The sequence below is a fragment of the Apium graveolens genome, chromosome 4 (genome assembly GCF_009905375.1).
Source record: "Apium graveolens cultivar Ventura chromosome 4, ASM990537v1, whole genome shotgun sequence".
In the NCBI taxonomy this organism is placed as follows: domain Eukaryota; kingdom Viridiplantae; phylum Streptophyta; class Magnoliopsida; order Apiales; family Apiaceae; genus Apium; species Apium graveolens.
The window spans coordinates 57,720,102-57,735,461 of record NC_133650.1 but is presented as its reverse complement, the minus strand read 5'-3'; the positions used below and the strand labels follow the sequence as shown (position 1 = coordinate 57,735,461).

Genomic DNA, 15,360 nt, shown 5'->3' with positions numbered 1-15,360 from the left:
AAGCATACAATACAAAGATTTGATTGTGTAAGCAATCTGGTTCAGTGTTTAATATTTAGTTTGTATGTATTTGTGGAGTAGGATCGTATACTTGAGGTTCGTGTTTGGGTATACAACAATCAATGGTATAGAAAGAATCAGGTTACGACTCAAGATCAATAACTGGAATTAAGGTTTAGGGTACAGTGCTTCAAAGCACTTGCAATATCAATAAGACTATCAAGTACTACAATATCTCGAGAAAGTTCAGAACACTTGCCTGGTATTAGCTTACTACACTGCACTCGCTTCCAATCACAATCGTCTTACTCCTCAACTACTTATTTCCCTTTCCTACACCTTACCTCTTCTGCTCACATATCATAAGCATCTATCAATAATCGACTCATAGAGTTCTATTCAACACATACTTCTATCTACCCTTCATTTTACCCAAATCCGATTAACGGATTGAAAGTTATGCAATAATCAAGTAAACACTGTATATATAGACCGATAGTCAATCAACAAGTCACATATAGCACATAATACATCACGTAATCAATGATATATTATTTATAAAGAAGTCTCGGGTCATAAATAGGCTTTCTGATATTTAAAATGATTTTTAAAACATTTTTCGGAATTAAAACGGGTTATTGGATCAATTTCGGGTTAATAAACAGGGTTCGGTAGGCCAATTCTGGCTCCGAAACAATTTTATACTAATTATCGAGCTTTAGAAATAATTTAGAATAATATTTTAAAGCTCGAAACTATTTTTCGGAATTTTTAAATCATTTTTAAATAATTAAATCTAATTAAATAATTGATTAAAATCAATTAATAATTAATTAAATCAATTAATCAATTAATTTTAGAATTAATTGACCAACTAATTAATTAAAAATTAACTGAAATTAATTAACTAATTAATTTAGATTTATTTTTAAATTAAAAATAATTTTCGGAATTAAAATAATAATTTTCAGAATTTTCAGAAATTAAAAATGAATTTTTTTATAATAAAAATAAATAGGAAATATGATTTTTAAACATTTTATAAACAAGAATCCTATTTTTGAAAACTTTGCAAACTACAGGGACTAAACTTCACCATCTTCAAAAATACAGGGACTAAACTGCAATTTTGCAGTTCCAGTCGCCGGAAAATTGGGGGTGGCCGGAGAACTCACCTCCGGCATCCTCCCACCACCATCACCTCCAGAATTAAACTACACAACACCAGGAACCTATATCTGCAATCAAAATTCATCAATAACCCCAGACTTGGCCGGAATTGGATCAAGAAACTCGCCGGTATCCGGCGGGTTCGACGTAAATTTCAAAACACAACTCCCTTCTCTATAGACCTCGTTGATTCATGAAACTTGTACGACTAGATTGCAAATTTCACAGAGAATACAATACACTATACCACAACATCAATCTATTTCAGAATAAAAAACCCCCAAATTTCAATTAAGAACATTCATACGGGTTATAAACCCTAATTTTAAAATTCGAAAATCAAACTCAAATTTGAACATGTTATTGAACTCCAAATCAGACGTATAATATATCAAAATCATCAGGAAAACAAGCTCTACAACATGCAATCATCAAATCATACAAATAATCATCCGAACAAAAATTCATATTTTTAATAAATTTAATTCGAAAATAAATAAATTTCCAGAAAATAACCCTTTGATTCTGCAGTGAAACAAAGCTCAGAATCTGATAGAACACTTCAAATCCTTCGTTTTGGTTACTCAAGCTTTGAAAACAGAGATCGGTAACGCCTTCGTTTTGCTATTTGATTCTTAGAACAGTTTATGTAATTCGGGTTTTTCTCTGAAAATTATAGAATTAACTATCTGCAAATGATTTTGATACGAAATAAAATACGGAAAAAGGCTATTTATATTTACGGAATATTAGTATCCCGTTGGATCATTCCGGATATAAAACGGTACGTTTATTTGTAAAAACTGATCCAAACGGTATCGGTTTTCGGGATAATTATCCAAATCAGTACAATTTGTACTGCGGTCTTGGTCTCAGCGCCTGGTTACACGTATTACGAAGTGATAATTGGGATAGTTTAATAAAAAGCTCCCGTTTATCGAAAATACGGGTTTTATTGATTTATCGGAACGAGTATTGTATCGAAAATGTTGCGCCGGGACCCGCGCAGAACAAACCGTGCGCCGGATCGAAAAAGTCGAAACATGGAATATGCTCGGAATATTACAATTAGGTTAGGAAGGAGTTCTCGGAAGAGTTTCGGGTTCCAAAAACGTAACAACGGGTGACGTCGGTTGGTTCCCGTTTTTATAAAATAGATTTTAAATACTCGGAAAAAGATTTTAGAAATTTCATGTGATTCTTATAAATCCATAAATTATTATAAAATTAATTAGGAAGATATGACAATTATCTATGTTTTATTTTGGACATATAAAAATTAAAATACTCAATTAATATTATTTTTGAATATCCAAGTACAGATAACATTTAACAATTAACTCACAGAATAGATACTGAACACACATAATAATTAGTTAATAGCAAAAATAATCACACGATATATCCCGGATATTACAGAAGGCCCACACAGTTCTAGAGGCCGATGCCCATTATCTTCCCACCGTTGGGATCCCCCCAACCATAACGCCCCTATTTCACTTCTCTTATTTACTCAGACATAACGGACGATCATTCATGGTGAGTTTGGGTATAAAACCCCCCAGGAAAGTAAGACATAAATAGTTCAATTTATAGTATACTTTCTTATATTCCCCAAACTCACTCTATATCCAGATCATTTATTCTCAAACCGGAGGTGAATCGGGGACTATTCTTTCATATAGCAAAAGGATTCGGGGCATAAAAGTTATATATAAATGTATTGAAAATTTATAAAATCTAGTGAGGTCCGATAATTTCTGAATTTCTAATTCGATTCTGGCTCAACTCAAAACTTATTATTATTATATTTTTATTATAACATATAGTGATTTTGTTAGACACCCGACCCTGACCATTGTTAGCGTAGTATTTACTCCCAATAAACGAGGATAAATAGAAACAAACAGAACCTGGGAGAGAGGATGGATCCAGATGCAGTAGCAAAGGCATTTGTGGAGCACTACTACTCAACATTCGATATGGACAGATCTGGTTTAGCTAATTTATACCAAGACAACTCTATGTTGACTTTCGAAGGTCAGAAGATCCAGGGCAGTACTAATATAGTTTCCAAATTAGTTTCACTTCCCTTTACTCAGTGTAAACACACTATCACTACTGTTGATTGTCAGCCTTCCGGTCCCGCTGCTGGTATGCTTGTGTTTGTTAGCGGTACTCTTCAACTTGCTGGTGAACAACACGGTCTCAAGTTCAGTCAGGTTTTTCATCAAACACCCTTTTGCTGCCCTCTAGCCTATGCTTCGTTTAATACGCGTTCAATATGTTAATTTTGTGTTTTTATACTATGATGACAACTGTTATACATTCCTTAGATATATTTTTATGAATGTGGCTGTAGTAAATTTTAGATTGTAATATGGAGAATTGTTTCTGTGTTTATTGATGTGTGTGTTTTCTGCCCCTTTTCCTTATTTTTGTGATTATTGCTGCAAATTACGAGTTTTAGCGCATGTTTGAAACAAATACAACTAGAAAATGAAGATGGATGGATGCACGTGACTTGTGTACTTGTTGCCTATTTAAGATATTGATTCCTCCGTAAGTCCTTCATCATCGCGAATTTAGTTTGTTTGAATTGTTTTTTGTCATTAGTTTAATTTTGGATGTTCAGTTTTCCAGTAAGGTACCACATTCAATCTTCTTCCTGTTTATAATTACTCTGATCCTTTTCAAAAATTTAGGCACTTTGTCTTAGTAACAACTTATAGAAATAAATTGAACTACCATCTATAATTTCAAGACTACTTTTTATAGTTGTGATTTAAGTGTTATGATAATTTAAGGAGGTGGTATTGTATTGTATTTGTATATAGCGTAGTAGTGGTTTAAATAATTTGTCTTTGTTGAAATGCTTATAAGTTCTGTTCTGCACTTTCTATATATGTTGTTAAGAGCCTCAAAGTCCAAACTCTTAGGATTGTGCAAGAGTGCTTCTTGTTTTCGCAGAGTAAGGGATTTGGGGCTTACAGCTTTCTTATCTTCAGTTTTACCCAATTTTTGTTCACTACTATCAAATTTTCTATTTGAGATGCTTTGTGTGCTTTTCTCGTAGTCATTTTTTAATTGGATTGATATGAATCATGAATGTGCTGTCAGTTTTCTGTAAACTTCATATACTGCGCTTTTCTTGACATGGAATAAGTAGACTCTAGAAGTGTATCTGTATTCTGTATTTGGCAGTAACTTGATTAGTTTAGACCTCTTTGATTTGTTGCGGCCTTTCCTCCGTGTGTTTGTTATTAATACATTTTGCATGCCGAATTATTACAATGCTTCAATGCAATTTTTTTGAACATTTCATAGGCTTGTCAGTAGTAATTTTTTTGAAGTATCATACCAAGTGCCCTTTACCTTAATGAAGAAAAGAGTGCATATTTGTTTATAACATGTTTGAGTATGTTATTTTTATGCAAGTCTTTAATATGAATAGTTTTTCCATTTTTGGTTAAGATTGACAACTGAGTATGCATGCATGCCTGCATATATATTTGTTATTTTTATTTAAGTCTTTGATATGAATAGTTTTTCCATTTTTGGTTATGATTGACAACTGAGTATGCATGCATGCCTGCCTGCCTATATATTTTAGCGTTCTTAACATAAATTTTTTTAAATCACTCTATCAAAATATCAGTAACATTTTTCATATAAACATTTTTTAAACGATATTTGTAATTTGATATTTGTAACTTGAAATTAATTGTAACAAGTAACAATTTAAAATTATGTTTACCAAACACTTGTATTTTTCTTTTAACTTGATGACTGTTTCTACCAAATGGTGCCTTGTTACACTGGAAAAAAAGTTATGAACTTGTATGAGGTTAACAGCCACACGCTCTAACCAACTGAGCTATTCCAGCAGATGGTAAGAAGTCTGCTCTAATACTTACATATCTATATTCAATACATTATAAAATTGCACCAACTTCAGTGAACTGTTTTTGGGTCTCAACTGACAATCAGAGGCGTGATTTACAAGGTGATCGCTGTTTCATTCATTAATACATATATGTAATCATACCATACCTATTATGTATCTGATTTCCTACTGTGTGTGTATGTCACAAGTACCCATATCGACCCATTAATTTCTAAAGGTGTTTGGTCTTTGTACATATTAGGTAAATAACAAGCATTGTCTAATGCATGATAACTAATAGTATGACGATATTAGGAGTCTATTACAAGTTAAAATCAAAGCTTCAGTTTCTCATACTGAAGGCTCTCTAGTTAAAATTTTCTAGGGATTTGTTGTGGTTTGAGGTGTTGAATTCCTTTTTATATTTGCTTACCTTAGTACAACTTATCCATATGCATATTTTACTTGATGTAATTTTGACTGTTGTAAGGTTCATATATATTTCAATGACGTTTATCTAGATGCATATGCTAGTTCATTAATGATGAAACATCTTATTCAAGTTATGATAACTTGATTTTTTATTAATCGGATTATACATCGAATTCTCATTACACATGTACTCTGTGATACAGATGTTCCATTTAATGCCTACGCCCCAAGGAAGTTTCTATGTGTTCAATGACATATTCCGCTTGAATTATGCTTGAAGTTCAGGGATGCATCTGAATCTTACATTTACTTTATTCATGTCCAGTACTTAAAGAAATTATCTGGAAGGTTATATACATTTAAATGATTGAGGAATGCCAAAGATTCTCCTATTAATATGTTTTCTCCATTGAAATTCAAGCTATTCTCTTATTGTTAGTCACTTGTGACATTCTGTTACTTCTAAACCTCCTAAACTATTTGTCACTTGCTACTGTGCTAGTTGCTTTCCTTTATTACCATTGAATGTTTGGCATGTATGACACAGTGCCCAATGAGGTAGAATGACCTGAAGCCTAACAATGTCGCTAGAAATCAGGACTGAGATTAGGACTTCATTAAGATAGTAATAATGATACTTATCCATGAACTCTACTAAATTATGGTCAATATTTCTGACAATCACAAAATAAAAATAAGTAGAAATCTGCTCTCAAGTCCAAAAAAAAAAGAACTATGAATCCAACCTGTGTGGATCATCTTTTTCTAGCACAATTTCAGAGTGGAGTAGCTGTCAGCTCTCGTTGTATCCGTAAACCATGGTAGATAATCTAGATAGCAATGGGGGAACCAATCACATACAAAATTAACCTTCTCTCTCAGTGGCTTGATTGTCCTGAATTACTGCAGTATAACACTTTAGAGTAAGGGCTTGATGTTTAATGTCAGTATGCCCATTCAGCCCTTGTTCTGTTTAATGTCTTTCTTCTTATTGTCGTCATTGCCAATTGGTATGGGATTGTCACTGTTGTACATGGAAAATTAGATGGTTTATTTCCTATTTTTTCAAGCTTGTAATTCAATTGGGCATGTTTCAAGGACAGAGATCCTTCTGGTGGCACTTGGCAGTCTTTTATCTGGAAAGGCCTTCCATGGGCTGAGGTAAACCTATAGTGCTCATAATCTAATCAAGATGTTTCTGTCCTGAGGTATAGGCTCTGTTTGGGATTGCTGTTAAAAATTGCTGTGCTGTTTGGCTCTGCTGGAAAAAGTGCTGTTGTAAAAATCAGATGACTGTTTGGTAATTTTTTTGATTCGTATATGTTTTGATGCAAAAAATTAAAAATAATGATGCTTTTGGTAAGGTTTGATGGTGAAATCAGAAGCAGACATCTGCTTCCCGCAACAGCTGAAAATCAGCTTTTTCTAAAAGCATGAGGGGACTTGCTTTCTTTAACAGCAGCTTTTAAGCCAAAAGCACTTTTCAGAAAAACAGCTTTTAAATTTTACCAAACAGTTTTTTAACTGATTTTCAGCGAAAAGCTGCTGTTGCTGTGTAACAGCAATACCAAACACACCCATAGTGTAATGGTGGTAGTACAACCCAACACGATTTGTTTGGGAGATAAGAACTCATATTACATCTATGGTTGTGGTTGTCGTCCGGATGCAAGGTGCTCGATCATAGTAACGAGTTCATAGTTTATGTTCTGGTTTCATTTCTTTGGATTGTTTCTTGGGAATTAAAAACAAAAAAGAGGCTACTTTAATAAGTTGATCATATCTGATATAACTCAATGCTTATTTTTAATAAATATTTTCATAAACAAATTCAAAAATATATTCTTACACCATTGAAGTACAAAATATCGGGTGTAATTGTAGATCCTTTGGCCAATTCTTTTGAACCACTAAAATATAAAAGCAAGCGATATCTACCCTCATCTTTATAAAGATAATAATTAAAAAGAGTTTCAGCATTGAACAAAGTCTCTTCTTGCAAGCCTTCTGTGTTGTCTTGCACCAACAAAATTTTAAATGGGTATTATAAAGCAAGTCCGTTCTATAATATTGAATATTTGAAGTGCCCGCCAACAAGTTGTTGTGCTCCCAAAATGATTAGTCCTAGTCTGAACTTTGAAGTGTCCTTATTCGAGTCTCTGTGTTTGAAGTCAAGATCCGAGAAGCTCTCATGTCTTAATTACGTGCACTGAACTAAGGTTGTTTAGTAATATCGGTAAAAAGAGGAGGAATTGGAAGATTAAAAATGGCTGATTGGGGGCCAATGTTAATAGGAGTGCTGCTATTTATACTTTTGCAACCTGGGATGCTGTTCCAGTTACCAGGAAACCAAAAGCCAGCTTGAGCTTGGGAGCATGAACACCAACGGCAAGTCCATCGCTGTCCACGCTCTCATTTTCTCATGCCGTCCTTATTCTTGCTGTCCATGTCCACATTTACATAAGTTAGCCCATGTTTATTTTGCAAACGGGGTTGTGTGTAATTTGATGTTGGTGCATTCAGTTGCTTTCTGTTTAGTTTGCTCTTACCTTATCTGAGAATGTTTTCGTGTTGGTCAACTTTTTCTAAGTCTAATTTGGTGTCCTGTTTTTTTATATTCATCTTGTTCGACTGCAACATGTCATGCCTACATAAAAAACTTGTTCAGGATTGTCACTTACCCTATGATGATGATTCAGATTGTTATCATATATCAACAGAATTTGTTTCACACATTCTAAAACCAATCTTATTAACTTATCATGTGTGGTGTATCGTATAACACTACTGATCTATCCACCTTAAAGAAGCATAATAGAGCAGAATCAACTAGCAAAAAAATAATAATAGAGCAGAATCGCAAAGACAAATTAATTTTCACAATGCGATCCCTGATCATTTGAATTGCAAATTTCAGGAAAGTATGCGCGCTCTGCAGATTTCATAGTGTAGTTGCATTTACAAACAAGAGTATGACAAATAATTTTTGTGAGTGTCCATAATACCTTGGATTGCAGTAACCAATCTGGTGGGAATACAGCACCATGTAAATGAAAATACAGCGAAACTTTAAACACCAACAAGTTGAGAAGAGATATCTCAATTGATGTAATAATAAATATAGTAGTTGTGATGGACAAGGGATCATTGAGTACGTATGTGAATTCCAATAGCAACAATCAAGATGGTATAAATACAAAAGTATAAGACAGCATGTACCAAGATGGAAATTCCACTGGTGTACATGTTCCCGAATTCCATCACCCTATTCCTTGCTGGTAACTGAAATAGCAACCCCGGTGATAATACTATGAACATCACCACTGCCACCACCACTGGTCCCCAATCAGTCATTTGTCTTTATATATATATATATATATTTTTATCTATGATTAAGTCTGATATTGATAATAGACAACGAAGCGTCTATGGGACTTGAGCAATAAAAGGTGATAGAGCTTCTGTATATGTAGGGAGAGACTTGCTAGTTTTTCTTAGTGAAGAAGGAGAAGGTATATGATGATGCTAAACTTGAGGACAAGATAAAGGAAGTGGGATTAAAAGGGAGGAAAGGTATATACATTGAAGGGGATGGGACTTTACTTAATGGAGTTATAAACAAGTGAACTTTATTTCTCCCTTGACAAAAATCCAATAAATACTCACTGATGCATTGCCCCCCCTTTATCATGTCTATAAACTATTAGTTGGCTAAAAGCATTTGTATCTGTAAAGTTGAAAGTGCTAAAGCCAGGTTTAAAAACGCGGACTCTCTTGAGTTCCCTTTATCAGCTGCTGGTGGTTTGTACATCACACTGCACAGATGGTCACAGATGATGATATATGATGATAAGATTGATCTGTAGTAACTATGATGTTTAAGATGATACAGTATTGGGCAAAATATGTAACTGACTCGTATGATAGATTTGCTTGTATGCAAGGTGAGTCCAATTATGCCCAACATTTCTTTATAGGTCAAACAAAAAAATAACAAGCATCATGTTTGTCAAAATCTCGTGGAAACCAAATGATATTCCATCATATTACACCTTAAAAAATATTTAAAAATCTCTTTCGCTGTATGCGTATGCCAAGGAGAATCGTGTAAGCAACACACAAAATACAATATGATGTATATTCATCTAAATCTATATCCGGGTTTGGCACTAAAGGTAAAAATGCATTACCTAATAACTGACAAATTTTATTGTTGTCGCAATACACTACTCCTACTCCTATGTCCTAAATGATCTTCTAGCTCCATTTCTGGACTCTTGATGTGGTGTCTCAGCTTCATAAATGTTTCCATGCTGTATAAAGAAAAACATAGTAGTGTTAAAATATTGGCCTATAAAGTCATGGTTCGGTTCAACATCTAAAGACATATCAGATACTTAAAGGTATGAACCAGAAGCAATGTAAAATGATATGAAGGATAACACATGCATTCTGAAGGCTTGGAGGAGGTGTGATGCTTCAGCTTAAAGAAGATTGAACTGAAAACTCAATCTGTTTCTAGTTAATTCTTAATAATATAGTATAGACTATATTATATAATTAGTATGAATGAACTTTGAAGAGGATTAAACTGAAAGAGATATAGGATGAAGCAAGCATAATATTGTAGCATGTGAATTGCGATATCAAAATATACTACCCCCAAAGCATCTTGTTTCAGCAGCACAACTAACTTCTTCTAAGGAGCAGGGGGCATATCCAGCAAGCATTATACCAAAGGGGTTATAGCAAGCATTAATCCATTCTTAATTAATATGGTACATACATACTAGCTCAGTTGGTAAAAACAGGACAAATTGAGGTTTGGATCTAGGCTAAAATTCAATTTTTCTAAGCATAAGTTGTATATTCATTTTTGTTATGTCTTGGTTCATCTTGTAGCTAGCAAAAATTGAATCATCCCTATTTCTAAGTTGATGTACATGTACATGTACATGCAGGCTTAGGTTTTATATCACAGTGCAACAAAGCAAGCATAAAATGTACTCCTTCCGTCCAATTATATTGTTAATAATCTAATAGTGAGCAGCAGATATAATACAATTGTAAATAAAAATCTACAGTCTCAAAAATTTAACCCAGAACAAAACATACCTTTGGACGAACAAGGTGGAGAAAGAAAGGCCCGGCCCAAAGCGGACAAATTAGAGAGACCATCAACGAAATAAAACAAGATGAGCAGCCCAACAACACAAGGCAACAATACCAACCCAATCAAAAAGATAACCGACCCAAACACCATCAAAGCCAACGATATACCCAAGAACAACGACGCAAAAGTGGCCGGCGACGACGACAGCGACGGAAAAGGAATGGGAAGAGGGGGTGATCCGAGAATGTGGATAATCATGGTACATAACTCGTAAAACACGCGGTTCTGATCATCTTCTTGTTTTTGTTGTTGTAATGATATTGGAGATACCATTCTTTTTCTTTCTTTTTTTTTTGTAGTAAAGGTGATAAGGTTGATGTTACATATGATTTATGTTTATATAGTATAGTCTTACTATTAGACAAATCGAACGAAGAAGATAAGAGGGGTTGACATGACGTATGCATATATTGTTATGCATTGTATTTTATCTGCATTGATTTTCGCAACAACTAGACCAAAGGATTTGTTAGTCGTTACATTCAGCAACTTCGGCTTGTTTCTATAAAATGTGATTTATATTTGTTTTTCAACTTTAAAGATATGTAGGGGATGCGGCTCACATGGTAGAGCGCTCGCTTTGCATGCAAGATGTACGGTGTTCGATACCCCGCATATCCATTTTTAAGATGATTTGTTTAAAACCAAGTCTTTGAGGCAGAGGAGTTGAGGAAGCATATAAACTTGTTGAGTTTATGAATGTGTTTATCTTTTCACTTTTAAGAAAAGACATTTCTATTAATCCACCAACACAGACAGTTCCATCAAATGATGACTCGCATAAACATTTGTAGCCACAACTACAAGTAATATATAGTTAGCCTAAAGCAGCAACACATCTCCAAATCCTGGCCTCATCAATATTAGTGAAGAGACATTTTGAGGTTATTGAACTACAGCAACGCATAACATTAATATCTATTTTTATATCAAGTGCAATTACAATTATTCAAATTTTAAAAAATCAAATTGAGTACTGAGAAGACCTTTAGCGGTTATGGCGCAATGTCATTTACACTCTTAGCTAAAAAATACTATTAGCGGCTTTCTACAAAAACAAGGAAGCCGCGATGCCCCTTGTTCAGTAACACTGTAATGTAGATAGCTCACTTGCAACAAAATGAGAAGCAAGCTAGAAACTATAGCTTACTTACAAGGAAATGAATTGTTACGCCCTTGCTCATACAGCTCGTTGGAACACAGGTGAGATATTCCATTGCTGCTGCAATCAAAAACATTGCTGCCCTCATTTCTTGCAGCTGCACCAATTGGTTTATCCTCCATCACTCTTGGATATGAGTATGGGTAAATTTCATTAAATTGCAGATTGATGTCTGTGGGCTGAATTTGTTGGAATATATCCTGCTGGTATGCAGAGGAGTTCATCATAGTTTTCGGAGCTTGAATTTTGTTAGTTGACAGAAGAGAGAGAGCACACGTGGATTCTTCCAAGTGTGTCAATTTATCAGATACAATGATGCTATTGCAATTGCTTGCAGAAGTGCCTTTGGAGTGGACAAGTTTTTGGGAGCTTGCAGCTTCTGGGTTCTGGTATATACCCTTTCTAGAGTTGGTGTCTGTCAAGAATGAGAATTCTTTTTCTGTTTCATTGAAAGCCTTTTTCAGGCTAGATTCCAACCTTTGATTGTTGTTGGTAGGCCAACTTATACTAATGCCAGTGTTGGAGGTTGTACTACTTCCATATGCTTGTGGACTACTGAACTGCAACCAGCCCCCACCTATATTTTTGAAACATACATCAACTTAAAATCTCTTATGCTTGACCTTGAGATGATTTAATTGCTACAGGCAAAAAATGAAGATGCTACACTGATTAATATAAGGGTATTACATAATTTCACAGTTAAAACTTGAAAGTACAATTAGATATTTATATCAGATTATAGAGTACAGCTGTACCAACAAAAAGACTACAAAACTCAAAGCTCCTGCCATTAAGACTTTTCCTTCGCTAGAAAGATTTTCCTATTAAGGTATCTTCTTACACTACAACATATGCAAAATAACAGTTACCGATAAGTAGTATTTGCTTGATACATATAATCTGTGGTTCCTTCATCATGATGCTAGATCTTTCACTTCTAGAAAGTCAAGTAAAATATAAAATGTATGTTTCCTTCCTCGTGTTGTTTGAAGGTCATGCTTATCCAATAATCAGGTGTTTATTTGTTGTCCGCTAGGTCACGGTTTAAACTGCGTACATCTGGATTTCTCCTAGACTGTCCTGATGAAGGAGGCTTTGTACAGGACTACTGTAGACTAGTGGGCCAGTAATATGGGATGATAGATTTTAAACACTTCATATAACTCAACTTTTTCAAAAACATTTGAAAATATCTGATTACCTTTGTAGAAGAAGGAATAATAGCTTGGAATGTAAACCTTTCGTCTCACTTATGATCACTTGTCACTAAGTTCCTCTGCTTTGCAATTTTATCTTTTCATCTAAAAGTCTATCATAAACTCTCTGAAGTTATGATGAATGCATTCCTATTGTCCAGTTTAGATAAATGCAAACTATCTCAACCAATGCTTCTTTAGATTTTATTCAAAGTAGTATAATGCCGGCAATTTGACAATAATGTTCATGTTAAGAGACTACTTCACCCCAAAAAAGTTTTAACTAAGAGAATATTTATAAGAAATGTTGATAAAAGAATAAACCTCTGTAATCTGATATGAAGTTTTGCGAACTCATGTACAGCGACTCTTGCTGAGGCTTTCTTCGACGGCGGTTGTGACCATCAAGACGTTTTCTACAACTTCTCTTCACATCATCAAACTCCCCAAGAGAATGGAATCTACAAAGATTAGATCAAAGTGAAACTCAAAACTTGACTACAGTTAATATATTTGAAAAAATATTTTAGCTTTAACTGCACGAGTGACATAAAGAAAGTAACACCTTAATTGCAGGGAAGAACTTATGCACATTCTAGCATTTTGAATTAAGTTGACAAATGACAAGTATGCCAAATAAAATTTGCATAAACTGTGTCTGACAATTTTTGGCTACATCGAACTCCAGTAAAAAGTTTAACTGTTTAAGCTTATAGCACACCAGTGTGCAGCCTATATTTCTGCTGTATCATAAATGACATCCACAAGTGTTGTATTTTAACTTCTACTGAGGCATGACTGATGTAACTAATATGTATACCTAATTGCAGAAAGCTCTGGGTCTACAGCTTTGTTTACTAACTTCGGACACCGTTGTTGAAATACTGGAGAAAGGATATAAATGGACCTCTGAGGTGAATACTTAATGCTGTAATGGCTTTAAAATTAGATACGGTCCTAAATCAGAGAAAAGCCATGAGTGCGATAATCGTGCTGTTATATATTTCTTTTGCACAGTTGAAACATTTGAAAAACAACAATAACAACACTGGTCCAGAACAAACTTGAAGGGAGTATATCTAAATGGAATATAAGTTAGCCGCACAACTGAAACTGGAGAATATATATGGCTTAATTCAACACTCAAAAAGTCTTACCTGCTACATTGCTGGCAGAATCGTTGCTCTCTGCCTTTAATTATCACAACAGGGGTCTTTGAGTGACGCTCACAAACTCTATGGCGCCGATGATACTCCCTGCACTTGCTGAGGTCTGACGAGCACCCATCCACTAAACACAGTACCTTTTTCACGCAACTTAGATCATGTGTCTTCTTCATTTCTGAAGGTAACAACATTGATGTTAAACCCTCTCCCTCCTTTATTATGTCCATGGATCCATCTTGCAAATCTTCTAATCTACCTAACCCCATATCATTTAGCAAACCTCCTCCATTCTTCCCACCAACTAAGCTACTAGATCCACTTAGCGCAATAAAGTGGGAGTTGTCGTCTTCACCTAACCCAGCCACATCCCAAGAAGATGCTTTAACTACCCAATCCATGCTAGTTCTCAGAAGTAAAATATTTGGTTTCTACTCTCCTCTATATAGTAAAAAAGACCAGCAGATCTCTCTATCTCACCAATTCAAAACATGAATTTAGAATCTTTTAATAGCCAAGTTCCCAAAGAAAACCCCAATAGACATATGTAAAATCAAAAACATGTTCATTGACCAAACATATAAAACCAAGAAATGAACATCACCTAATTGTCCATATAAGAAAAGTTCCTAAATATGATCCCACAACAATTAAAATACTAAAACTTACACTCACAACAAAAATGTGATTATATGCATCAAACAAAGCAACAGTATTAAACATACATATTGACTACTTGGAAATCAATGAATTTGGTTAAAAACAAAAGCACTGCTTAAAGGATATGATAAATACAATACCCAAAGATTTAATTGAAACTTAAAGTAATCCGAAATACATAGATCAAACCTAAGCAAGATATATTTTCATGAACATGGATTCAACTAGAAATAGTCCATTTTTGGCAGCTAAACCAATAAGATTAAAGAAGGGTGAGTGATTGTACTTACAAACAGTTGAAGTAGAAGAAAAAAGGTGAAAGAAGCTCAGCTAACTTTTGAGCCTCAGGCTTTTGGCAACTCAGTCAGTGACATGGATTCACACCCAAGTATTAAAAAAAAACAATAAAAATGGTATAATAATCCTTAAAGACGAGTCAATGGGTATTCCATTGAGATACAGTGTTTGAGTTTTATATACAGTAATACAAATAGACAAGTGTATGTAGTATTATA

General features: G+C 34.3%; 3 protein-coding genes across 5 annotated transcripts; 1 reads left to right on the top strand and 2 right to left on the bottom strand.

Moving 5' to 3' along the window:
* The first annotated feature begins 3,018 nt into the window (after window positions 1-3,018).
* LOC141717998 (nuclear transport factor 2B-like) lies at window positions 3,019-5,926 on the top strand. Its single transcript, XM_074520327.1, has 2 exons — window positions 3,019-3,392; window positions 5,692-5,926. Exons 1-2 carry the CDS (start codon window positions 3,096-3,098, stop codon window positions 5,764-5,766), a joined length of 372 nt encoding a protein of 123 aa, XP_074376428.1. The 5' UTR covers window positions 3,019-3,095; the 3' UTR covers window positions 5,767-5,926.
* Window positions 5,927-8,325: 2,399 nt separating this feature from the next.
* On the bottom strand, window positions 8,326-9,278 carry LOC141717999 (uncharacterized). Its single transcript, XM_074520328.1, has one exon. The coding sequence runs from the start codon at window positions 8,840-8,842 to the stop codon at window positions 8,633-8,635; it is 210 nt and encodes a 69-aa protein (XP_074376429.1). The 5' UTR covers window positions 8,843-9,278; the 3' UTR covers window positions 8,326-8,632.
* A 2,302-nt stretch (window positions 9,279-11,580) lies between these two features.
* LOC141717997 (putative squamosa promoter-binding-like protein 19) lies at window positions 11,581-15,332 on the bottom strand. Of its 3 annotated transcripts, none has more exons than XM_074520325.1 (4): window positions 15,136-15,332; window positions 14,180-14,656; window positions 13,347-13,483; window positions 11,581-12,400 (listed from the first exon to the last, which is right to left on the bottom strand). In XM_074520325.1, the coding sequence occupies exons 2-4, from the start codon at window positions 14,584-14,586 to the stop codon at window positions 11,808-11,810; spliced, it is 1,137 nt and encodes a 378-aa protein (XP_074376426.1). In that variant the 5' UTR covers window positions 14,587-14,656; window positions 15,136-15,332; the 3' UTR covers window positions 11,581-11,807. The 3 variants fall into 3 exon arrangements, with proteins under 3 accessions (XP_074376426.1, XP_074376427.1, XP_074376425.1); XM_074520326.1 differs by having other exon boundaries at window positions 14,180-14,540; window positions 15,136-15,330; XM_074520324.1 differs by having other exon boundaries at window positions 14,180-15,332.
* Between the last annotated feature and the right edge of the window lie 28 nt (window positions 15,333-15,360).

What these genes read in the sequence shown, in the direction of transcription:
- LOC141717998 (XM_074520327.1), top strand. Translation starts at nt 3,096, where the DNA reads ATGGATCCAGATGCAGTAGCAAAGGCATTTGTGGAGCACTACTACTCA. An exon ending in ACGGTCTCAAGTTCAGTCAG is followed by an intron (nt 3,393 to 5,691) that starts GTTTTTCATCAA and finishes TCTGTGATACAG; the next exon opens with ATGTTCCATTTAATGCCTAC.
- LOC141717999 (XM_074520328.1), bottom strand. Translation starts at nt 8,842, where the DNA reads ATGACTGATTGGGGACCAGTGGTGGTGGCAGTGGTGATGTTCATAGTA.
- LOC141717997 (XM_074520324.1), bottom strand. Translation starts at nt 14,586, where the DNA reads ATGGATTGGGTAGTTAAAGCATCTTCTTGGGATGTGGCTGGGTTAGGT. An exon ending in TTCTGCCAGCAATGTAGCAG is followed by an intron (nt 13,484 to 14,179) that starts GTAAGACTTTTT and finishes TAATCTTTGTAG; the next exon opens with ATTCCATTCTCTTGGGGAGT. An exon ending in CTTCATATCAGATTACAGAG is followed by an intron (nt 12,401 to 13,346) that starts GTTTATTCTTTT and finishes TCAAAAATATAG; the next exon opens with GTGGGGGCTGGTTGCAGTTC.